Source organism: Vicugna pacos, chromosome 20, assembly GCF_048564905.1.
Source record: "Vicugna pacos chromosome 20, VicPac4, whole genome shotgun sequence".
Taxonomy (NCBI): domain Eukaryota; kingdom Metazoa; phylum Chordata; class Mammalia; order Artiodactyla; family Camelidae; genus Vicugna; species Vicugna pacos.
In genome coordinates this window covers 42,969,091-42,994,468 of record NC_133006.1, presented here as the reverse complement: position 1 = coordinate 42,994,468, position 25,378 = coordinate 42,969,091, and the positions used below count along the sequence as shown (strand labels likewise).

At 56.7% G+C, this 25,378-nt stretch overlaps 1 protein-coding gene across 6 annotated transcripts in view; it reads right to left on the bottom strand.

Moving 5' to 3' along the window:
- Positions 1-25,378, bottom strand: part of GMDS (GDP-mannose 4,6-dehydratase) — a 449,816-nt gene that overhangs the window by 215,113 nt on the left and 209,325 nt on the right. For all 6 annotated transcript variants that reach the window (XM_072945793.1, XM_072945790.1, XM_072945787.1 and 3 more), the window contains exon 7: positions 9,341-9,468. In XM_072945793.1, coding sequence (XP_072801894.1) covers positions 9,341-9,468 — 128 coding nt within the window. The remainder of the gene's footprint in view (positions 1-9,340; positions 9,469-25,378) is intronic.

Below are 25,378 nucleotides of genomic sequence, written 5' to 3'. Positions count from 1 at the left end.
TACCTAAAAGAAATTTTAGAAGTTTTCCTCCTCAAAGAACAGAATGGTGTAATTCTTTTTAAAGGACTATATTTCAGTTACAGAAAAAAAAACAGTGCTATGTCAAAAATGACAATAATATGCATTTTTTTTCACCTTGGAAACTTTAGACTTGAAAGAAGCCCACAGTGTAACTTTTCCATCACTCTAGTTGAGTTCCGAGACCACCAGTGTAACAGCAGCGCTCAGAGAACCGCAGGGCGGCCTCGCCAGAGCACACATCCAGCTGCCGAGGGACAGGAAACAGAGCCAGGTGGTTCTGCTGAGGATGCACTTTTTTTCTTTATAAAACTAAGAAAGCGGTAATAGGTCAAACACAAAAATGCAGATACGGTGAAATGGAAAGCTAACAGGGAGACTCATGTAAACTAGACAAGCAGAGCTGCGCGCTCCGTTCCCACCGACGCCAGCCGCGGCGTGGGGGGAGAGCGGGAGTCAGAGTGACACCCCGCTCTGCACCGCAGACCTGAATGGCCTGCTCGATGGGGAGGGTGACCAGCAACCCTGAACTGGGCAGCGCCACAGAGTCGCAGGGAACAGTCGCTCGTGCCCGTGTGGACGCGGCACCTGTGAGGCGTCGCAGACACTTGAACAAGGAACCCATCAGTCCAGGTACGAATCCAGGCTGTGCTGCCAGCACGTCCACTTTAACTCGGTCGTTCACAAGCACAGGAAGCCCCTGTGGGACAGCAGGGGACACGGGTCCAGGGGGCGGGGACAGCACAGGTCTAGGGGTGGGATGGCCCACGACATGGGTCTAGGGGTGGGATGGCCCACGACATGGGTCTAGGGGGGAAGGCAGAGGGCAGAGGACACGGGCCCAGGGGGTGGGGCGGCACTGGTCCCGGCTGCGTGGATGGAGCCACACCTCCCACAAACACACGTGGACATGAAGGTGGACAGAGGCAGGTGCCTCCACAGCAGCACCCCTTCTCATCTCCTTCAACCAGATAGTCCGCAGAATCAAAACCTGGCCCCACGAGCCCCTCCCAGAGGAGAGGAGCCGTGGGACCCGGGCCAGGCCACGGGGAGGACAGTTCTTGTGCAGGGTGGCTGGGGCCACCACCGTCCTGGGGTCACAGGACAGGGACCCGTCAGAGAGCCGGCCTAGGGAGACAGGAACCCCAGCAGGCCTTCTGCCACTCACACCTGAGCCTGATTCCTAACTGACAGGTGAGGCATGCAGTGACACACCCCCTGAGGACCAGGCAGCACGGCCGATGGTCACGTGATCTGCTTCGGCGAAAAGACCGTGGGGCTGGAGTTACGCTCAGACTCTGAACATCTCTGAATGATGAACCGCTCCATCCACCAGAGGAAGGGGCTGGGATGCCCACAGGCACTGCTGTTTTTAAATCACGTGGATCGGCAAAGCTGCTCTGGCTTGAGGTCCCTCCACTCTCCCGTCTGAGGCGCCCTGGGGCGCTGGGGCTACAGCCGGGGGCCAGACGTGGAGAGGTGTGTGCCTGCGAGAAGCGGCCTGGCCAGCCCGGGTCCAGGCTCCGGCAGGGACTGGAGGTGTGAACAAAGAGCTGAGGGACGGCGCGGGGAAGCAGCTGAGGTAGGAGGGCGGCCCCTGAAGACTTGACTGGGGCCAGGCTGGGATCAGCCTGCAGACCCGATAGGGGCAGGCACAGCCCTCACGTGGAGGGGGTGCAGAGGCTAGGTCATGGCGGGAGAGGGACGGGGCCCCGGGAGGGACCTCGAGCGTCACACTCCAGTCACCAGCCTTGATCCTGCAGTGGAGATGCCACTGACTTCAAGAAGGTTTTCATGGAGGCAGCTGTGGCCAGCGGAGGCAGAGAGCGCATCCCGGTGCCGGGCACAGGGCAGCTCCCAGTGAAGGGCTGACATCGACGCGGCATGGGGCGGCATGGGGCGGCTCGGGGCGGTATGGGGCGGCATGGGGCGGGCGGCACGGGGAGAGTGACATGGGGTGGGCAGCATGGGGCAAGTGACATGGGGTGGCATGGGGCGGCATGGGTTGGGCGGTCTGGTTTGAGACACGCTGAGCTACCTTCTCTCTCCAAGTCCTATTTTCTGCCTCTGGGAGGTGGAGAAAGGCTAACAGCATCTCTCTCACTAGACTCTCGTGAAAGTAAGCGTCAAGCAGTTTATAGATCTCAGGACTCCGCAAGGTCTTAAACTTGGAAATGAAGGCTGAAAGTATATTTTAATTAACGGTATTTCAGGTTCATAAAAAGGTCTTTGTTTTAACACAACAACTGACACTCAGAGCAGTTTGAGGGCCGCCCTGGGAGACAACTTCCCAGTTCCTCAGACACACAGCCCGGCCGCCTCCCCGTCAGCTACAAGGTGGGACGTGAGCTGCGCCCAGAGATCTCAGTACCCGTGCTGGCGCAAACCCGCCTTACTGGGGGAACACAAGCTCCCGTGACTGTCACGGTTTCCACAGAAGGCAGCTCTTTATGGTCACGACGTTTTTGCTCCTGCAGAAAGTGGGGGAGACCCAGTGGCCCCCTCTTGGCTCCAGAACTCGGTTCACACGTGCCCGGTGTGGTCACATGAGGGGGCCCAGACCCTCCGAGGCTCACTGGCTGCGAGGAGCCTTCAGGGCACAAAGCCAGGGGGTCCACGCTCCAGACGCAGGTAACCCCGGCAGGAGAGCGTTCTGACACTGCCCCCCACCACCGGGGGTGGGGGGAGGAAGGAGGGGAGGACAGAAAGACGGGGAGGGCAGGGGCTGCGTGCGTGGAGCCGGAAAAGGCCCCACGGAGCCGTGAGAGGAGCCACTGCAGCTTCCCTGGGCCCACAAGCCTCCGGCCGCCCCAGAGCCACAGCACGCGCAATTAAGCACGCAAGCCGGTAACTCATTAGGGCTAATTTTAATAGATGACTCATTTGGCCCGGCCGGTGGACGACGCCTCGGGTTCCCAAAGCCTCTGGCAGATATTTAACCACAGTGAGGCTCTCAGTCGCCAGGGACACGAGGCGGTGGGCCTTCAGCCGCCTCTGCCCTTTCTCCCAACTTCTAACTTCAGGTTTTCTGCAGACAAGGATCCCGTGAAATGAATTCTGTTAAACCTGTATTTCCTGTACAGAGTCGGTCCCTCCTCCAAATGACAAGGCGCACACCCATTCAAGCAGCACTCACCGCGGTGGGGGTCGCGCGCTCGGGCCCCGGGGCTGGCTTTGCACTTCGGTCTCTTCCGGTGTCCCAGGCTCGTGCGGCCCGAGCCTCACGCCTGAGCCCCGCCGCACGGGGACCCACCGAACACGGCCCGGGCTGCCCTGGGCCAGGACCGCAGCCCGGGGCCGCTCCTTCCAAAGTCGGCCTTTTCCTACGAAAAATGCAAACAGCAATTCCCGCCCTTCTAAGCCTGGCCCGAGGTCTGCGGGGAGAATCAAATCCAAAGGCGTAGAAGATAAAGCCGTCTGCAGACACGAGAGGATGCCCTTCGGGGTTGGAGACGTCTAGGGAAAGCACTTTGCGTTTTGTTTTCGAACTTGAAATTTGAGATCCAGTGAAAATCAGCAAGCCATTCTTGACCCAAAGGACACACTCTAAGAAAACACACATGAGACCCTGAAGCCTGGATTCTGATCTCTGCTCTGCACTGGCAAGCAGGACAGAGGCGCAGCCGCCACACCTGGGGTGAGCACGCAGATGGCGGGACGCGGCCACAGGACGGACGAGGCGACGCCACGTCACCTGCCACGAATGCAGCCTGCCTCCCAGCCCCCGCCCAGGCCCCCACACCGCCAGCCCCAGGCAGCCTCACGTGGCTGCGCAGGAGTCGGGGGCATCCGGGCTCTGAGCGGGCGAGGAAAGGGAGTCACACACACGCGGAGCCTGAGATGCTGCAGGGCTCCCCAGAGCCACCACCGGACACTCCGCGCACGAATCTTCACGGCGACTTTTACATGTATTTAAAAACAAGGACGAATCATTAGAAGGTGAGCAGCTCCTAGCCCGTGTGTGTCTGAGGGCCAGAGGGACGGGAAGGAAAGGAGAGTCAAAGTTCCCCAAAACCACAGGATCCATGACAGGAATCTTGCTCCACTGAGAAGAACCCTGCACCAAACAACATCCAGAAAACTGAGAGGGAACAGCGCGCGGGTCCCACGAGCAGAGGTTTCTGACGAGCAGGCTCAGTGTCACCAGCCGCACCGCAGGGCACCCGACCTTGTGAACGGACGCTGCCTGTGTGGTCTGCACGTTTTGTCGGGTATGTCAGGGCCAGCGTATCATTCTTTCTACCCTTCCCGTCTGCCCAGATGTCCTTCTTCTAAGGGAGGAGTGAGGTCCAACACCAGCACACGCTAGAGGCAACGGGGAACTCCCCGCAGCACACGGACGTGCGAGCGCGAGCGCGAGGCCGCGTCCCTTCACGGTCAGCGCGCAACAAGACAGAAAACCGCCCGAAACCGTTTTGTTGGAACCGAGTAAATCCATCACAACTCAACCCTAAACGCTGTGAGATCATACTCAGTGGAAAACGTCTTATGCTAAGTACAGGAAACAGTACTTTAATAGTAAGAGGAATGAAACACATTTCAAGCTTTTTATGAATTAATTTCATGAATTTTTATAAAGAAACGATGCGACAGGGAGAGGCCACTCATTTCAAGCGTGCCGGGCGCGTGTCCTGTGCCAGGCGGGCCGGGGCACACGCACAAGCAAGGGAACAAAAGCCAGTCCGCGCCCTCCGGCTGCCGCGTGACACAGGCGCGGCACCAGCGCCCACTGCGCGCGCAGAGGAGGGGCTTCGTTCTCAGGCGTCTCAGGTCCTAGCTTCTGCAGAAGCAGCCAGCAGGAATGATTCAAGTGCAGCCACTTTCTTTAGAACATGAGAAAACACAGCAGAAGTGGTCGCCAACATTTCATGCGACTGTACGGCAGCTGCGGCCGCGAGGCTGGAGGAGCTGCACCCGTCCCCTCAGGAGCTTCGCTGACCGTTCTTACGTGAGCCCGAAGTCAATGGTGCTCAGGCAGAGTCACAAATGGCTTCTCAATTTCGCCTTTAGGTAATTCTGACTCTGCAACACTCCACTTGTGACTGCCTCGGTGGAAGGCCAGGTCTCCGCCCCCTCTGCTAAGATGAAAGGGGCCGTCACTCAGCCGTCCCAGCCCATGCATCGGGGCACACTGAGCGCGTGCGCATGGCTCAGCCCCCGCACCTGGAGCCGCTCTAACGGCTACCTGGGAAAACCCTGCGGAAATTGGGTCCCAAGAGGATGGTGGCTTTTGCATACTCCTCGGCTACAACAAGGCATGAAGAGCGTGGGACAGAGTCAATGACCCATGTGGAAGCTCTTTAACTAGCAAGTCAAAGTGTCAATCATTCTAGTCCTGCACAGTGTCCGCTCTGAGCAAGAGTCAGAGCATCGCCGTCTCCTGCAAAATCATCCCTGAATCTAGATGATGTCATGCTTTACGAGGGCAATTAACCTCGATCACATCAACAGTCTTGCTATTAAAGTTAAAGAGCTGGTGTTCGCTCGTGGGCGGGATCAGACAGGAAGTGGGAGACGGGTTAGGGGTGGGGAGCGGACGGGAGGACAGGGACACAGGGAGAGGAAGGAGCCGCCCCGGCGAGGAGGCAGAGACAGGGCGAGGCCTGGCCGGGCGGCCCCGCTGTGGGAGGCGAGGCCCGGGGCCCTCCGGGGACACCTTCGACGTGAGGGAAGGAGTCACCCCAAGCTTTTCCCACCGTTTCCCCAGGACTTTCAGCTTCAGGGGCAGACCCGTGACTTTGGAGGGGACAGGTGGTCATTTCATGACCCTGGGGCGTGGCCATCATCACAGCAGCACCCGCGGAGCGAGGTGGGTGAGCACAGGCTTCCGCTCAACACAGGTAACTGCCGCCCACGGGCGTGGCGGCGTCCACGCAGGCGGCACTCCACTCCACATGCACTTTCTTCCTCCCCCCTCCACCCACACACACACTTACATTTGCTAAGAGTCACTTTTCCAATTTAACGTCAGATCCTCAATTTTACCTTTTAAAACACAGCTGAGAACCTGCGTTCGTGCTGTGCCCACCCCATGCCCCTAACCCATCTAGGGATGGAAACTGTGGAATGATCATCCCAGGAGAACGGGGGTGGGGGCTTCACTTGTCAGCACAACCATGTCCCCAGGGCTATGGGGCAGGGCGGTCCCTGGGGGTCCCCCCCCCCGCGTCAGACCCAGCCAAGGAGGTAGGGCAGCTCCGACGTCCTGCGTATCTGTGAGGTGAGGCCTTACTGGGGAGCAGACTCGGGGACCACCAGCCCTTTGGAGAACTCGAACACAGCAGGGAATGAAGCCGTGCTCCAAGCGTGAGGAGGAAAAACAGCAGTTTGCCGATGACGTTGCAACACACCTCAGGGGGGAGAGATGGCCTCTCCCTCCAGAGCTGGGTGGACTGAGGCAGGAGGCAGAATGCCGGCGCAGACTGGGAGACGAGGGAGCAGACCGTGGACACCGTGGCCTTCTCTCCCCAGCTCTGCCCACTGCCCACTGCCCCTCGGAGGCCCCCAGCTCGCCCCAGACCTCTGCCGTGGCTGAGACCGAAGCTGCCGTGAAGGTGGACTCACTCAGAAGCCGAGGAACCAGAAGAGCACCCCCTACTCGTCGTCCCCAAGCACACCCTCTGCACGGGGGCCGCACACAGCGGGGAAGCGGGCCCGAGGTCTGACAGCTGCCCGCCACTGCAAGCTCCCAGACATTTCTCTGCCCCATGGACGACAAGTGGCAGGAAGGGGAAGCGGAGAGAAGGTAACTTTCTGTCTCTCTGGGAAACGAGAAGCTCCCCGGTCCCACTGCTCCCTCACCCGGCCTGATCAGGGGTCCGCGCGCGGCTGGGGAAGGGCTGCCCCCACCTCGGCGGCCGTGGCTCTGAGCAGGCGGGGCCCCCACCTGCCCCTCAGCCCCTGCACCTGTCGCGTGCACCTGGCACGGGAGAACGGACTGCACCTCCCAGCAGGAGGCGCGTATCCTATAGGACAACGTACGTGACGTCCCTGGGGAGGTCCCGGCGTGCACCGAGCCGAACATTCGGCAATTACTCTTATTTTTATTTCTAAAAGTAGCTTCTTGCTACTGATCTGTGCTCCCTGACACCCACCCCCCAGATAAAAAGGAAAAATTAAGTAAAAACAGAGAAAAGGCTGAAGGGCTGTATTAAAGCACAGCTGTGTCTCGGGGCGCTCCCTCGCAAGCTGGCATCCCGGGAGGGCCCCTGGGCCGGGGGCCTGCCCTGTCCAGGCCGGGCAGCAGGACCCGTGGTGTCTTTCAAATGGTTTTCTGCCGCGTCCTGGGAGAAGTTCAGACTCGGGTCACTTCATGACCTGCCTGTCCCAAGAGCAAAGGGCCGTCCTGTGAGAGGAAAAGCTTACGGGTACTTGTGACCCCGCCCTGACCCCAGCTCACCTCTCAGTGTCTCTGGCTAGTTTATCAGGGCGGAACCACAGGCAACCTCGTGACCCGAACTGCGACCATCGGCTTTACTCAAACGCGGTGCTGCTGGGCGTGACCGCCGGGCGGCAGGTGAGGTGAATCTGGGACCCTCAGACCCACGGAGCTCACGGAAGACCTCACTGCTTACGCATCCATATAGCAGTCGCATGCAGACTTGTTGGAATTGGGAGGGGGCCTGCTTTCAAAATAGCATTTATCTTTTTCCCTGCTTGAAAAGGCTTACACACACTCATTTCAAATATATGGAAAGCAGAGAAGTGTAAAGAAGAAAATTAACACAAGCAAAAGTAGGGATCATTGACATTTCGACGTATTGTTTCTCTCACCTTCAAAATCTATTTCTCCCAATACAAACTTCTTCTGTGCCCCAGTGCGAAAATGTAAAAGAAACAGACTGAAATTTGGTCTGTTTGGTTCCTGAATCTGGAGAACAAGACCGTGGATAAAGGGGGACACCCACACAGCCCGACGCAGCTCCAAGGACATGCAGGTGGTCAGAAGGCTACAAGCCGAAACGGTGTCGTTAAAAAATAACACGCAACTTTTTACATAACGTGTCTCAGGCTGTGAACAGGCTCAAAGCCACATAGTTTCGGCTTCTCTCGCTGACATCGCCTTTCTCCCGCTTTAACTTCTGAAAGCGTAGCCTTACGTTTTTAAGTGTAACGTCCTCACAATACATCTAAGGACTCCTATCAGAAGACGCCTCTTTGCACCCACAGCCAGAAGAGCACGTGCAAATGACCTAAATGTTTTGTTGTTTAAAATTTAAAATCGGGCCTTTTTTGGTCCATAGCATGAATCACGCAACACAGTCAACTGTCATAAACCAATGTGGAAATGCTGCGAGGCCAACGCAGCCGCCAGCAGGAGAGCTGCTCTGTTTGCTTCCTTCACAAACGTTCACGCTTCTCTGTGAATCTCCTCAATGAGCAAGGAAATTAGGTCTGGTTTCCCCGAAAGGCGTGGTCAAGGACAGAAACGGTCTCCTGAGCACAGGAAGCCTGTGCGCACCTCGACGGCCAAGCGGACTCCAGGGACACACACAGGGTCACCGGCGTGCCCTGCACGTCCGGCCGGCCACAGAGCCACCACAGGCCGTGGAAAGCTTACTAATCCATGCAAAGTAAAACATAACGATCTGTTTAAAGAAAAATCGCATGACTTGTGTATGTAACATACGTAACCTCAACCACAACTTAGCGTGCGTATAAATCCCGGGAGTGAGAACCTGGGCCTCCCGTAGCCGTGTCCCTGGTCTGCAGCAGCGTCCCTGCCAGCACGTCTCCACACTCTTTCTTTAATGGACAGAACTTGCTGGTGCGAAGCCGCGCGTGGACGCGCGCGCAGGGTGACAACCCGCCTGGAGCAGCAGGGACGCCGCCTGAGACCAGGGCTGTGGGGGCGAGTCGGCAGACACGTGTCCACCTGAGGGTGTCAGATGGCACACGCGGAGAGAGGCCGGCCTCCTGCAGACCTGGGAACGAGTGCTGGCACACCGCGGCCCTTCCTGGGCAGTCACACGTGCCGTGGGCAGAGACGGGGTGGGGGCGCAAGGGCAGGGGAGAGGAAGACGCTTCAGGAAGGAAAGAACACCATCCAAACACGGTCTTATCCGTCCTCCAGACCGTGACCGGCACACCTTCGTTTAACCACGACAAGAGCCTCCGCGAAAGCTTCCCCTCCAGCAGCCGCGGCACGGCCGAGGGCGCCGTGGAGCCCCCGAGCCGGGAGGGACAGCGGTCTGGGCTGTCCCACAGCGGCACCAGCACAGCCAGACCCACCGCCACCTCGGGTCCAGCCCTGCACACAGGCCTGCCGTTTAAGCACCGGCTGATCCAGGTATTTTTACCAACATAGTGAGTCAGTTCCTACCTCCACGTAGTCCTTGGCGTGGCCCCAGTCTCGTTTGGCGTCCAGATTTCCCAAACTGAAACTTTCCAGTTGTCCAAGGTGGATCTTAGCCACGGACCGGCTAATTTTTCGAGTAACAAAATTAGCCCCTAAAAAGAGACAGAAGACGTATTGTCAGCAGACTTGACGCTTAACGGTTTGGTGACCCAAACTCGATCTCAGCCTCCGGGCATTTCTTTCATTCTTCCCCTCCTTTAAAATAGTAAGAGGAGAAAAGAAAAAAGACGGTGACCATTAACTGTCATCCAGACGAGTCAAGAAGCTCGAGGCCGAGTGTCACGCCAGCGGTACTCTCATAACAAACATTCCTCTCTGGGGGACGTGTCAACATTCCTCGTCCACGGCCGCGACACGGGACCCGGGCGCCGGGCCAGGGAAAAGCTCTCGGAACGCCACCTTTTAAACAGAGAATTCAGCAGGCCCGTGTGAGGGGAGATGCCGGGGCCTGAGACCACCCTGGTATCTTCAAGAGCATAAGCATCACATATTCCTATTAATAAAGCTGTTTGGGGGCTCGTGGGGAGAAAGGGCGTAACTCACAGAAACGGACGAGAAACGCGCCGGCTGCCGCGAGCGCTGCTCGCCCTCGCCGAGGAGCCGCGCGGCCCTCGGCGCTGGGGCCCAGCCTCTCGGCGGCTCCGCGCGCGCTGCAGTGCCGCTTCGCGCTCACCCCGCGCCGTCGCGGGAAAGCAGTCCTGAGCTCGGTATAAACACTCTGAAACGGTCGGACGAAAGGTGCCATAAACTAAAGAACGTAGTGAAACGGTTTTAATGTTCTCTGGTCCTGAACGAAAGCCTCTGCCCGCTTTTAAGAGATCACAAAGAGGACAAGATTAAAAGGCACTTCTGAGCCAGTTTTATCCAGGCCCCTGTGTCCAGGCACGGTGATCACAAAACACCGGGCAGCGCACCCTCTCCGGGCAGTGACACGCATGCGAGCTCGTCAGCAACGGCTCCTTCATGCAGTGCAGACAGATTGTTATCTCCGTTTATTACATCTCAGTAACGTTGGCTTTGTTCTTTTGCAGATGGAACAGGGAGGTGAATGCTACAACAAAGGCTTTGGCTTCCAGAGAAACTGGCACAGAGGTCCGGGGAGTTTTTCTGAATAGGTTTTCTAAATTCTGGCAAGAACATAGCCCAGCACAAGTTCAAACATACACTAGACTCACACACAAACTCTGTGTCCACATTTATACCAACGCCACGTCGTGAAACACGACAACGCGACGTCCATGGAAATCCTACCTTTCAGTTTCTCTAGCAGTTTATAGAGTACATTACGAAATTCAGTTTCAACGTCGCATGGCTGTTTATAAAACACACGCATGCATGCTCCTTCAGAGAAGAGCCTTTGAAAATGAAGTACTTACCAGAAGCATCGGTCCTCCTCACCCGGTCGCCAGTCAGCAGTCTTTTATTTTCTACTAACTTGTAACAAATTTGAATGTGTAGTTAAACGTGGTCTCTCCTTGTATTTTCATGTCAGGACTGCACTCGCATTCCAAAGTTTACCAGATGAATTTGTGACGCAATCACCAGACGGCGTTCCCCACACACGGCTCAGGCGATTCTACCTGCCCGTAAACTCACGTTCAGGCATCCAGTGGAAACCAGCGACCTTGTCCACGCAGTCCAGGTCGGCCCTCACGGTCATTCCCTCCACCGGCGCTGAGGGCACTAAGCACGAGCACTGAGCCGCGACGTCGGGACGCAGAGGCAGCCCCGTCCTCACGGAGCGCAGAGAGGGCGCCAGGGACAAGCGGAGCGGAGCCGCCAGCCGGGACACGGCAGGCCTGCAGGGACGGAGACCGCCCGGGTCTGCCGCACAGGTGCCGGGTGGGGCGGGGAACACCCCTCAGGAGAGCAGCCTGGACTGAGTGTGCTGGCGGGTCAGGAAGGGCCGGAGGGCGGTGAGCGGGGCAGGGATCCGGCAGAAGGGCAGCACACGCACAGGCCTCCCTCGAAGCCCTTGTGACGCCGCAGGGCCCAGGGCCACCGCCCCTCCCACGACGGCCATCGCTCGCAACACGGTGCTGAGCTCTTCAGATGCATGAACTCGACTTCCAGGGAGACCCACGAGCTAAGAATGTTACCCTTGTCTTGTAGCTGAAGAAGCTGAGATTCGGGGAAGCCCCGCACACTGGCCATTCTAAAGAGGGATTCACATCGGTGGCTGTGTGACCGCAAAGCCGGGGCCTCCCCGCAGCCAGACGTGGGACGGCACACTGGGGTACACAGCCGCTCTCCCCTGCGCCCAGAGAGCACCTTGGACAACCAAAGTTACTGGAAATTTCTAGTTCTTAAAACCGAATTTCAATGTTTTTACTTGCAACAGCTTCGTTAAGATATAAATCACATACCATACAATTCGCCCACTTACAGCGTACAACATCCACCAACCGGCAGCCAGCACTGCAGGCAGGTTCAGAGCGTCGCCGTCGCCCCAGGAGGAAGCCGCCCCGCCCCACTGCTCCACCCAGCCCTCGGCAGCCATTCGCTCACCGCCGGTCACCAGAGGTCTGCATGCGCGAACGCCTCCCACCCGCGGGGTCGCAGGGCACGTGGTCCTCTGGCTTCTCTTACTCAGTCTCGCACTTTCGGGTCCACCCGTGTCACATGAATCAGTACTGCCTTCCGTCTCCGTGGCGGAAGGGTGTTCTGTAACGTGGCTGGACCACACTTCATCGGTCCCTCCTCAGCAGACGGACGGCTGGTGGCTTCCCACTTTCGCGTGTGGTGAAGCGCGCTGCCATGAGCACCGGGGCTCCAGCCGGGCGTGGGTGCCGGGTGCCGGGTGCACGCAGCTCCTGGGCAGACCCTGCCGGCAGGGCAGTGGGCCAGGGCCACACTGCGGTCCACCCGGGGGCTGGGCGCTCGTTCCTCCGCGGCCTCGGCGAGTGGGCGCTGGGTGTCGTCTCGCGGTGGCGTGACATGCACTTCGCTGACGGCTGACGACACCAAGCAGCCACGTGTCCACACCCACTGGCTGCTGGTGCGTCTTCTTTAGACAGATGTCCCTTCAGATCCGGGCTCGTCTTTCAAGCGTGTTACCTGTCTTCTGAATACAGAGCTGTAAGCTCTTCATACGGACTAGGTCCGGTCCTCTACCAAATACACAAGTTGCAAGTATTTCCTCTCATTGTGCAGGTTATCTTCTCATTTTCTTGCTGGTGTCCTTTGAGACACAAAAGGTTTTAAATTTTGATAAAGTCCAATCTGTCTGTATCTATTTTTTCGGCAGTATGAGCTCTTCCTGTCGTATCCAGAAGGGCTTTGCCCAGCAAAGGTCATGAAGAGTTCCTCCTACTTTTTAAATGAATTTTGTTAATTTCACTCTTATGTGTAGGTATTTGACCCAATCTCTGTTAGCTTTTGCGTGTGGTAGGATGACAGGGTCCAACCTTGTTCCTCTGATTGGACGCACGGCTGTCCCGGAGCTACGCGTTTGCTGAAAAGGTTATGCTTCCTCCCATCAGAACTGTCTTGAACCCTTTAGAGAAAATCAGTTAACCACAGGTATATGGGTTTATTTCGGACTTTCAGTTCTATTCCATTGATCTAAATATCTGTGTTCACAACAGTCCCACACATTCTTGATTACCATAGCTTTACGGTAAGGTTTAAAATCATGAAGTGTTGAGTCTCTCAACTGTGTTCTTTCTTAAGACTGTTTTAGCTGCTCTAGGTTCCTTGAATTTCTGTACGAATGTGAGGATCATCTTGTTAATTTCTGCAAAAACACCAACTGGGATTTTGGAGGGATTATGTTGAATTTGTGGATCGACACGGGATTACTGGCCATCTTAACAATGATTCTAGTTAACATCTTAACATCTTCTAGTTCGTGGGCACAGGGTGTCTTTCCATTCATTCAGGTCTTTTGAAATTGCTTTCAGTGATATTCAGCAGTTTCTAGAGAATAAGGCTGCCACTCCTTTTGTTAAATTTGTTCCTAAGTCCTCAATTCTCTTCGATGTTATTGCTGTAAGTGTAACATTTCTGAATTTTCAGATTAATTTTCAATGTTACTATGGCTACCATACGTTTCACTAGTTATTTCTTGAGAGAGGCTCACAATTTGTTTTTCCAATTCACTCTCATTTTTGCTCATCACACAAGACTGTTGTTTCTAGGCAAGAACTATAAAAAAATCATTAAACGTGAGGGCTGAGACCTTCGTGGTCCCTTGGTCCAACCATCCCCGACGTGCAGGTGAGGAGAGAGAGGCAGCAAAGACCGCCCATGGTCAGGATGAGCCTCACCCGCGCCCGCCTCCCTGCCTGCGCGTCCGCGCTGTCTCGCCAACCGGCCTGCGATGCAGGAGGCGCCCCTCCCCGATCAGACCAGCCCCGTGGTGATGCGTCACAGGGCACAGAAGGCGGAACTCGCCTAATTACTTTAAACACATACTTGAATCTGAGACCTTGAACTAGAAGACCCCAGCCAGGAAGAAGCCCGAGAAATGACGAGGCACCACGTCTACTGTTCGCAGAGCGGAGGCAGGTGGCGCCGGGCCAACTCGCCCTGGGAGCCCAGGGGAGAGGGCTGGGCAGCAGCGGACACCAGGAGGCGCCAGGCAGGGGCGGCGCCACCTCCTTGGCCACCAGGCAAGGGAGCGGCTCGCGCCAGCAACTGTGCAGCTGAGGCAAGCAGCACACAGCCCTGAGCACGCCAGGGGCCCCGACCACACGAGGCAGACCAGCCACAGCCGCACCCGTCTCACCGCACACCCCCGCCACGGGAGCCGGGGAAGACGGCAGGCACACCAGAGAGACTGGCTTCAGCGCCGTGTTACTGCAGACTCAGAATCATGCTTCTTCGGTGAGTTTGTTTTTTGATAAAAGTATACATTTAACCATCAGCAGTGTCGTATCAAGTTACAAAAGCTGAGTGGCTTAAAACAGCTGAAACGCGCTGTCTCCCAGTTCTGGAGGCCGTGATCTGAAATTCCAGGAGCCACGCTCCTTCTGGGGATCCAGGAAGGAGCCTTTCTCCGCCTCTTCCTGCGTCCGAGTTTCCCTGCTCGCAGCTGCATCGCCTTCTCCTCTGAGCACCTGTGTCCTCGCCGCTTCTGCTTCCTGGAACAACACGTGTCCTTGGATCCAGGGTCCACCCTGGCAATCCAGGGCGACGCCTTCATCTCAAGGTCCTCCACTGATCGCCCCGTAAAGGCCCGCGTGGCGAACGAGCTCACACTCAGGCTCCGGCATATCGTGTGTTGTATCGTTTTGAGGGCCCCATTCAACCTATTCTAAGGATCAAAGGTTATAATATTTGGACAAAGACGACAGAACACAAATCAGGCCTCGCTAGACCATCTTACGTTGCTGACGGGTAGTTCCACGCCTCCCCTGAGCTCAACAGTCAGGCCGCCGGTGGTGAGCGATCAGTTTAAAGGCGGTCGGTCTCCTCGCAGTCTCAGCGGTGCTAGTTTGCCTCACTGACCTGGACAGCTCCCGGGGTCTCCCTCCTCAGAGAGGACGCATCTGCTCGGCATTTGGGACTGGAAATGCTGGGCGCAGCCTCTCTCCCATCCTGCCTTCCTGAATCCTCTGGCATAATTCCGTTCTCAAAATGCATCTTCAGAAGTTCCTTTAAAGTGAGAAAGTGCCTGGCTCAGATCTGAAAGACAGCTGTGCCAATTACACCATCCCTGGTGGAAGCTTACTTTCTCTTTGCACACCGAGGGCACTCTCCCTGTCCTCTGGCTTCCACCTCCTGCTCCCGGTAAGCGCAGGGCCACGAAGCTGTCCCTCATCCTCTTCCCTCTCGTTAAAGGCACCCTCTCCGCCTTCCGCATCCTGGAGCTTCCGTTCGACTCCGTGTGCCTGACGAGGTTTTCCGCTCGGGGCAGATGGTGCTTCCCTAACCCGTGCTTTCGATACAGGTCTGGAAACTCCTCAGCAGCCGTCTCCACGCTTTTCTACTTCCCATTTTATTTTCTCCATTTCCTTCTGGGAAAGAATGTTATGAGACCTTCCTGTTTTACCTTCCAATCTCTTAATTTTTTTTAAATTTTCATCTCTTTGCCTTTCTCTGCAATAGAGTGTAATTTTTTTTATGTCTAAAGTTCTCTCTCTTTTTCAAATCTGTCAGGTTTTTTTTTAATACTCTGTTGTTGTTTGTTTCTTTATGATTTTTCGTTTTATTTAAACAGGTCAATACTTGTGCATCTAGCTGGATGATTCTAACGTTCAAAGCCCTTCGGGGACTGACGTCCTGCTTCTCTGGGGACTGTGACTGACGGTGGTTGGTTCCCTTGTGTGCGGGCGACGCCGCGAATTCGTGGTCAGTGGTCTCAACCTGCTGGAAACCAGAGGACGTCTGAGGAGGACGGCCTCCTCCTGAGAAGGCCGGGCTGGTTTCCGGGAGGTGGGGGGGCACAGAGACGCTGACCCCTGCCGCCTGCCCCACCACCCCCGCCCCACGTTAACACAGTTCTGCTCCCACTTTGATGTTAAGGCTCCAAACCAGTCCTTCTAATTCGAGGCTGAGCAGCCCCAAGCCCTGTTAAAGAGACTGCTTCTCGCTACGCCCACAGGCCCGGGCACCACGTCGGCGTCCCTAGGGCACCCCCGCCCGTGGGGGGCCTGCCAGGAAGATGAAGACAGACCTCGAGAAGTAAATGAACTCACTTCCCTGCACGTCTGGATACGCTGAGTAACGGTGCTATCCTGGATGTATTCACTTTTATTTTCATGTTAGACTTTCAGGGAAATGTGGCTTTTGTTTTCTTTCCTACGGAGTGTGTGCAAGGGGCACCCGGACCTAAAACACACGTGAAGCCAGGCACTTGTCTGCTCTGCTTGCGCGGCCTCCCTGCCCGACACAGTCCTCTGTGGCAATTCTGTCCAGGACCAGGCAGATCACACCTTTCCCACATGAACTTCCGACCTGCAGGATCGCCTGGTCTTCGTGGACCCTCCCGGCCGTGGTCTGGGCCCGGTGACCAGGACCCACTGCTGAGCCAGGCGGCACGGCGAGGGGGCGACAGCTCGGAGGAGGCGCCAGAACCGGTTCTGGGCTCCCTGGCTTACTCCCACGCCTAATTCAGACATCAGTGTGCACGCACGTCCACACACAGTCCTCGTTCAGTCAAACCTATTCTGACGTCACAAAGTACGCAGCGTACCACTCCCACGGTCAGGTATCTTCTACAACAGAAACTGAAGGAAAAGAACTGCAAAACTTATAACGCACGTTCCTTCAATTGCCAGCATTAAAGTTCAAGAGGTGGACAGTAGCACTCACCGAAACTAAAGAACTAGAGCATCTGAAGAATCGGAATCTCCACCCCGAAGTGTTACTGTAACAGAAGCTTTTTTCAAATACAAAATGCAACACTGGACATCTTCGGACGGTGGAGTGGCACCAAAGGCAGAAACATGGGGCCCCGGGGGCCCCAGCAGGGACAGCCCTGCATCGCCTGCTCCTTCCTGGCCCCGCAGTCACACCGTCCACCTCCTAAGAGGCAAAGCTGCTCTGAGTGCAGAGTGGTTCCTGCCTGCCCGGTGTGAGCTCCTGCACGGGCCTGCGAGGGGCACACCCACGCGCGTGTGTGCCCGCGTCCCGTCAGCATCCAGACAGCATGCGAAGGAACCAAAATTTCTCTAATAAAGATTCTATTCCACTGCCCAGCCTCTCATCCGAAAGTGCTTGAGTTAAAGATTTTCTTTGGAGTTAGATAAAGTACAAAGACAGTTTGGACGACATTCACTGGAGAAGAGAAATGGCTCCAGTTTATCGTGAACCCCACACGACCTCGGCCTGGGGGCCCCGCCTCAGCGCGGGGTGATCTCTGCCGCCCGCTGGGAAGGGCCTGGGCCGGGCTCGGCGCAGACAGGGCGGAGAAGAGGAGACACCGGGAAGGTCGCGGCTGCCGGCGCCGACCGCGGAGATCAGAGCACCCGGGCCGCACTTGCCGCCGGGCCCTGCCAAGGGCAACACCGCGTCCCGGCAGGTACTCAGGACCCCCGGGCGCGCCGCAGCCGGGCAGCCGCACAACGGGCCTTTCACACTGCGCTTCATTGGGAGCTGCCACCTCGGGCAACGCTTCATAAATATGTTTAAAGAGAAAGGTTCCAACTGCTTTGCTGTTTCCATCCAAAGCTCAGCGCCTCCCTCCTGAGAGCTGATCAGTCAAATTCCTCCGTCCTCGTTCAGAACAGGCACTCGGGCCGCAGGGTTCCCTTCTGCTGGGGGCCTCCCTGCGCCCGGAGCCTCCACCCCGGGGCCAGGAGCCCCCCGACCCAGTGCCACAGCCAACCCTCTCCAGACTCGGCAGTTCCCCGGGGGGCAAAGTGCCCCACCGAGAACCTGGGCCTCAGTCAAACCCGCCCGCCCCGACAAAGACAAAATCCACCAGATCAGAACAGGCCTGTGCAGCGGGCTCTGCAGAAACACACTGTGACCCTGAGTCTCTCTGTTCACCAGCTGCGCTGCCCAAGCCCCTGGGGACAAGGACATGGGGGGCACTGAGCCCCTCCTGAGACGGCCTGTCCTCATCGAAGGCAGAGGGCACTGCTGGTCTGGCTTTGGGGAGGGGAGGGCATTTCCAGTCCCAAGGCCGAGGCCGACTGAGATCGAGGAGGGAAGTTGGCAAGAGAACAGAATCGAACCCCTTGGCTGCATGTGGAGGGACCCTGCAGATGGGGAGCAAGCAGTGGTGACGGAAAAGGAGAGGGTGGTGGGGCTGGAGGAGCAGGCCGCAGCCAGGGTGGGCTCGGGGTCTCCAGGGCCTCCATGCAGGGAGGCAGGGAGGCTGGGAGGCTGGGCTCCAGTGGAGGCTGGGAGGCAAGGAGGCTGGGAGGCTCTGGGGGAGGCTGGGAGGCAGGGAGGCCGTTGGGGAGGGGAGGGAAGAGGTTGGGAGCATGGGAGGGTGGGGAGCAGGGCCTCTGACAAACCTCTGTGCTTCCCGTGGAGGACAATGCACATCCACCTTTTTACTCTGCGTAAGGTTGTCTGAGTTTTGCCATTTTTAAGCCTCAATCAGTGCAGAGTCTGATTCCCTCCCCGTTCTTTCGGGGCGTTGCTGCACAGTCATCCAGGGCTCCTCTCAACCCGAGGCTCCCCTCCCACTAACCTGATCTAAAAATCTCCAGAGCCTTATTACCCCCTCCGGGAGATGAGGAACAAGAGGCAGAAGGGTGAGACTTTGTGCCTCAGGAGAAACACTCGATTTATGTAGGAATGAAAGATGCGCCGGGTGACAGAGAATGTACATCATCTTTTGAAATCACCTTTTCTATAGAAATGATTTAGTAACATTAAACAATGCCTTAACCCCCATCGTGCATCACGTTTGGGCCGTAACCCAGAACCGAGGCCGGAGCTGCTTCAGACCGGCCGTGTGTGCGCTCCTCTGGACGACGCTTGGACTCCGACCTCGGGGATGGCCCTGGTCTCTAGGACCGTCTGGACTCAGCGCTGTCCTGACACCCGAGACGCAGGGCAGGGCCGCTGCATGTAAATTCATACCCAAAGGAGCCTTAAAACACAGTGCCGGCTCAGAGCCACTTCAGCAGGGAGGCTGCAAAGCAAGAAAACCTTCAAAAGGCTTTGATGCAAATGCTCGACCTGACAGAAAACGGGGACAAGACAGGCTAGACATGCAGCAGCTGCGCCCCCTCCCAGAAGAGCCTCCGGGGCCTGGGGCGCGGCGCCTGTGGTTCACGGGAAAGAAGCTTCCACACTGTGCTTCTCTGTTTTATTTTTTCACAAATTAAATATGCATTTAGCTAAACTAAAGAAGAAAAGCCAAGAAAGTAAAGGACAAAAAAAAAAATTAAATGGGAACAAAGGTCTGAAGGAAAATGATCGGGCACGAAAGAGGCTCCTTCTGGGAAGTGAGGCGGCCCCGCTGGGGCCTCACCTCCGACGGGAAGGCAGCCCAGCCGCTCCCGGGGTCTCCCACCACGGCTCGGTCATCTGACCTGAGGATCAAGGTGAAGAGCAGAGGGCCTGCACGCGGTGGGGACCACGCGTCCGCCGTTCTCACCGCTGCTGGTTAAAGCCTGAAACTCGCAGGCCGTCGTCGCAGGAGCCTCCCTGCTTCTCAGGAACGACTGTGCTTGAAGATCCCAGAGTTGGAAGCCCTCAGAGTCCAGCCAGGGAAAGAGGACACGCTGGGGGCATCAAGCCAGTGTCGGCCGGAGGCCTTGGGGACGGGGCCACAGGGCGGTGCAGCCCCCAGCTGCAGGCAAGAGAAGAGCAGGGCTGCCCCGGACGCCCCCCTAGGTGAGGCTCCCCTCTAAGGGCACCCACAGCCCTGAGCCTCCCGCTGGTGGAGGCACCGTGCACACCCTGGGGTGGTGGGGACACTCAGGTCCTGCAACGTTCCTTCTGGAGGGCAAGTTCACTCCAGAACCGCCGACCTCCGCGGCTGCAGCCATCAGCCGCGCCCCCAGGCCCCCCGAGCTGCCTGCTGGGCGGAGGTGCACCTGTCACTGCACGCAGGCTCTCCTGGCCCACTACGGGGCCGGCAAGGAAGGGCACATTATACTCACCCTTACAATACTTCCAGTTCCCTGACTCACACACACTTCCTATAAGGGACACTTCCCTTTGCTGGCAGCTTTGAGATGTCCCTAAGTGTTCAGCACTTCAGATTAAGTGTCCATCACAAACCCCCAAGATGACCGCCCCACGCTGTCACATGGGTGCAGACGGGCACCGAGGTTCCCAAGGGCATCCATCCTGCCTTCCTCCAAAAAGCTCAACCAGCGTGCCTCTGAGGGGCTCTGCCTCTTCCCTGACAGGAGGCTGGCGTCTTCTGCACAAATTCATTGCGAGGATGGAGGCGCTTCCTGTGACCCCCGAGGCGGCCTTCTGTCGCAGCCTGTGGGCACAGGCGTCCGCCTCGTTGATAAAACTGCCGAGTGCCTACCTCCTCACGGCAGCCCAGGAAGCGCTCCTCTGCGCTCAGACCGGGTTTCCACGTCCTTAACCGCAGCCCACGGTGGGCCGCTTCCCCTCGGGCACGTCCTGCTTCAGCGCCTTTTGAGAAACCTTAAATTTACTGGACATTTGTAAGTGGGATTGGAATGTTACGCCTATTCCGGCAGAAAACAGCCTTCTTCAAGGTGAACTTGTGCTCACCGGGGGGTCCTCACCGGGCCCGTCATAAGGTCTGTCCGGACCAGGAATGTGCGTAGGGCAGCACCTGGAAGTGTGCACTGACCCAGGGCTGCGTGAAGGGGACAAGAAATGTGCTGAGAGAGGCTGAGCCCAGACTCCAACACGATCCAGGCACAACTTAAAGTATTCAGGTGACCGGATGCCTCAGAGTCCAGCGGCCTGAACCCATCAATGAGGTCAGAGAGGCCCGCGTGTCCGATTCCTGCAGACCCAGCACCCGGCCCGCTGACCCCCAACAAACCTGGGGGTCCCGGGAAGTGTTAAATGTCCTCAAAACCAGTTGACTGGTGTCTTCACCCTCCTGGCATTAAACTACTCGAAGGAGGAACCACGGTCACCCTCCTGGACAGGAACCCCCGAGAGTCTGGGGCTACACGCGTCCTGACCTCCGTGGGCCGAGCACTGTCCCCACTAGCAAGTCGGGGAGATGCCCTCTTCCCAGCTCACGGTCTCAGCAGGTAGCCTGACCCCGAAGGAGCGGTTCTTCCATCCCCGGGCCCCTAGTCTCACCATTGCTTCCCCCTTTGTGTCCTGTCCTTCCTCAGCCCCAGCGCCGTCTCACCACAAGGGCAGCCGCCCCACCTGGAGCTGAGTTCACACTGAACTTACCTGTACTTGCTGTAAGTGTGCGCGCAAGTGTCTGCCCAGCGACAGCACACCCAGAGGTCCTGGCACAAGTCTCCGGTGGCCCTCACCCCCCGACATACGGTGATCTCAGCGGAGGATGTCACCCCAGCCGCACACCGTGTACGGCGCCCCCGCAGGCGGTCTTCCCTGCCGGCCGGCTCCCGCTTCAGCACCGAGTCTCCATCAGCTGGACTTCATTCAAAAGGCTCTGGTTCCCCCCCAGCTTCTGGCATTTCTTTTCCCATATTCTCTGCCTTTCTTTCTAAACCGAATTCTCTACAGGAAACGTTTTCTTCCGCAAAGGATGAGCATAGGAACTAAATCCCCCACCTCGGAAAAGCTTTCGTGCTCAGAGTTTAGTCCCTACTTGACCTCCGGGGATTCAACACCCCACGAACAGCGGGAGCGAGAACGCTCCTCTGCCCGCACTCCCTGCTGCTGCTCCGGGACTTCCCTGGCCGCATCTTTCCTGCCGTGACCACCAGTTACCACGCTCTGAGAGCTTAACGTCTTTAACCTGCTCAAGAGGGACAAGAGGCTGTCCCTTTATGCACTCCGCGCCTTATCACTCCTTTGTCATCATTACACCTTAATGGTCAGGCGGCCGCAGACGGACCCTCCCTCTGCAGACGCAACCGCGGCCGTGGGAACAGCGGTCGGGATGTGCTGCCCCTTCACTTACATCACGTCCTTCACTGCTCACAACAGCCCACGTGCAGACCTGATCATCCCATTTCACGGATGAGAAGACGGAGGCTCGCAGAGACCCAGAAACTTGCCCGAAGTCCCTCATTTACCAGTCAGGCAGACGAGGACACGGGTCTGCGTGGGTCCCGGGGCTGGACGCGCCCTCAGCACGAGAGCCCAGCCTGCTGACATGGGGGAGCCCTGCCCTGCGGCACCGGACGCTCGCCAGCCTGGCTTCAAATGCAAATGCCACAGAAACTGCAGAGCACTTGAAAAGTCAACTAAACAATCCCGGAAGTCTCACCTCACCAGGTGGGAAGGACTTGACTCTCTTCAGTGGTAACACCCACCTCAGTGAGACCAAGTACTGCTTCAAAAGCCTTCCATGTTTGTGCAGTTGCAGCTCATCTCTCCAAGGAGGACAACCCAGGCCCACGGCTCTGCGACCTCCAAGCACCAGGGTCCACCGGAGAGGCCACCTGGCACCTGTGGGTCCAGATGAGTGGCCCACAGTCCAAGCGCTCACCACAGACAACACGGTTCAGTGCAAACCTGCGAGGCTCCGCTCAGCCCTAAGGCGACATCACGCAGCCCTGGCCTCACGACGGGCGGCTGAACTGCATTCGGTGAATTAAGGCCGCGGTGCTCATCCAAAACCTGCCACGGCTCCTTCAACAGACAAGAGCGCAGAGCATCGGGCGGTTCGACGGTGGCTTCCTCGTTTCCAGGTATTTCTGCAGCAGCGGGATCTACCTGTGCAGCCAGACTGACCAACACTAGCTGCGGAATTTCTTGAGGCTTATTTTATTCACAGACACACACGTCCAGGAAGAGGAGTGCTTTCTGTCCATCGGGATTTTAGATGAAGCAAGTCCCGGCTGTCTCGCTCACACTGGGAGTTCTGATCTCGCTTGAAGCACAAAATACCTGTGAACGCCGGTAAGTTTACAGGAGAATCCCCAAATACACACAGTAACCTCACTACCATCCTACGTGTGGAGAAATCCCACCTTGAATCCGTTTTGATGGTCGCCTTCTACCGGAACACAGAGCCTGCAGCTTACACCCCAAAGGAAAGCTGTGCTCTTGCTACAGTTTGTGACAAAAGCTAAAAACGCTCATTTACTCTGGAGGTGGAAGGAGGGTCACAGACCCACCTGGACACGGGTCTGTGGACCAGGGCTCACTGAAGACAGAATTCAGCCCCAAGTGGTCCGGAGAGCCGGGAATGACAGCTCTGTCCCCTGGGCTCCCCTGACCGGGGTCGGGCCTGCAGCCACCAGGACACTGAAGGCCCCACAGGTCCCCACGGGGCTGCTCAGGCCGGGGCCCTTCCCCTTGTCCAGCTGAACGTCCGCCGTAGCTCTCCGGAGGAGGCTCTGCGGAGCACAAGTGACACGGGAAGGAAAAGAAGATCCTGTACTGAAGGTGACACTCATCTAGACCTGGCGGCAAGTCGGGGGTGAGGACGGCTGCCCCCAGAGGGAGGACTGCTGCGGGCACCCAAGATGCTGGCCACACACCCCACCTCCAGTGGAGACAGCCAGCAATGTCCTCAGACACTGTCACACACCCTCCAGGGGCAAGGTCACCCTCTCCCCTCGCCCAATCCTCCACTCCTGGGGAGAATCCGATCCTGCAGCATTAATCTCTTCTTTACAGCAACGAATGCAGAACAATCTTTAGAAAAAATAAAGGGGAAACGTCTCCAGGATTTTACTGTGACTTAGGTAGTTAATTTTTACATGAATTATAGTTTTAAAAAATCTGAAGATTAACTTATGATAATAAATATACTTAGACATTTTAAGAAGCAAAACACTTGGCAGTTAAAAAAAAAAAGCTCAAGTCTAAAATTTAAAACCACAAGTTCATGAACCTTAAGATGCCAGATTCTCTCAGTCAGGTGAACACTGTGATTAGACCGATCCATGTGATTTCTCCTGAAGCCCACACTCGGGGGAACGTGCTGTATCCCCCAAAAACGGCTGCACATCTACCAGGGGCAGCGCCCCGCCCCCTCGCGGTGGTCAGGCTGCTCCTTACGGTGCACCTGAAGCGCCTCACCACTTCTTCCTGCCACGTGGGTTCTAGCGCCTTTGTGTTAGCTCTGTTTTCTCTCTTGGCCAGTTTTGGTGATACTCAGGATATGTTATTCGCTTCGTATCACATTTGTACTTAAACATCATAAAACTGGCGTTTGATTACAACTATTTCTGCTGAACACCTGGCAGGGAATATTGCATTTAGCCAAACGAACGGATGCCTTTTAGCAAAGAGGAGAACAGGGCTTCATTCGCGCCGAGTCCCAGCTGTGCCTGCGGAGGGGGTGTGGTCTGCTCCCTCTGAGCCCCACACACGCGTGAGCCCTACAAGGGGACACGCATGCGCTGCTCCCGCCGGCCCCACGACCGTCCCTGGCCTCACTGCTGGCGTCTGTTAGTTCTGTGACCTCGGACACTCGGTCTCACGCTGCTTCAGTTTCTTCACTGATGAAATAAAGAGTGGAATGGTCTTTAAATTCCTTTCTGTCTCATAAATTCTGACGGTCCTGGGGAGACTACACTGTGGCGGCTGTCAACTGTGCATCCCCTGAGAGCTCCTTCAGAGAAAGGACGCTACCTGATGGGCTAATAAATACTTTTACATTAGAAAGTTTTCACACGGAGTTATGTGTTAATTTCCACATACACAAAGAAACCCAACTGAAGGTTTTGGGATGTTGAAGACCCAACTGCTCCCCAGTGGGGCCAGCAGACACCTTCTTACAGGGCCGAGCAGGAAGCACGTGGGGCCCGTGCAGGGGAAGCGGCCGCGGGTCCCACGTGACCCCCAGCGCGGCCGAGCGCCACCAGCGCGCCACTTACAACAAGAGGCTGGGGGCTGGACTGGGCTGGTGAGCCACCGTTTGCCAACCTCTAGTCTACAATTTCTTTCTACTAGAAAATACTTCTGTACTATTTAAGGTCAGAGATTCTCATGGAATCTACATGCAGTCAAAACAGCCTTGTCAATTATCTTTTGTTAGAAAAAAAAGACATGTCCCCAAAAGGCAGCATCCACATGGGCTCCACTTAACAGGGCACCTGTGGTGAGGGGCCCGAGGCCAGGCCGAGGCTCATCAGCGCAACGGTCAGAGATAGTGCTCACCTACTTAAGGCGACAAACCCACTCCGAGCGCTGGTGCGATCACAGGCACATACGAGGATGAACTGAAAGGAGTTTGGTTCATTTATAAAGTGTACCAGGCTGAACTTTCCCTCAGAGCAGTTCGCCACCAGCTACCATGTATAAAACAGCTGTAGGACTACCGTCCAGCCGGGGAGCACCCAGCATTTTCTAATAACTAAATGGCGTGCAGCCTCTGAAGACTGTGAATCGCTACGCTGTACACCTGAAACTGATGTAAACTGTAAATCAACTGCACCTCAGTGAGAAGCAGAACAGCAGGCCACCTTCAGCTGCTGTCTGTATGAAATTAGCAAGACAGCATTTATTTGAGACTATCCTATAAACCCCCAGCGTTCTCCAGTGCAGACCGCCTAA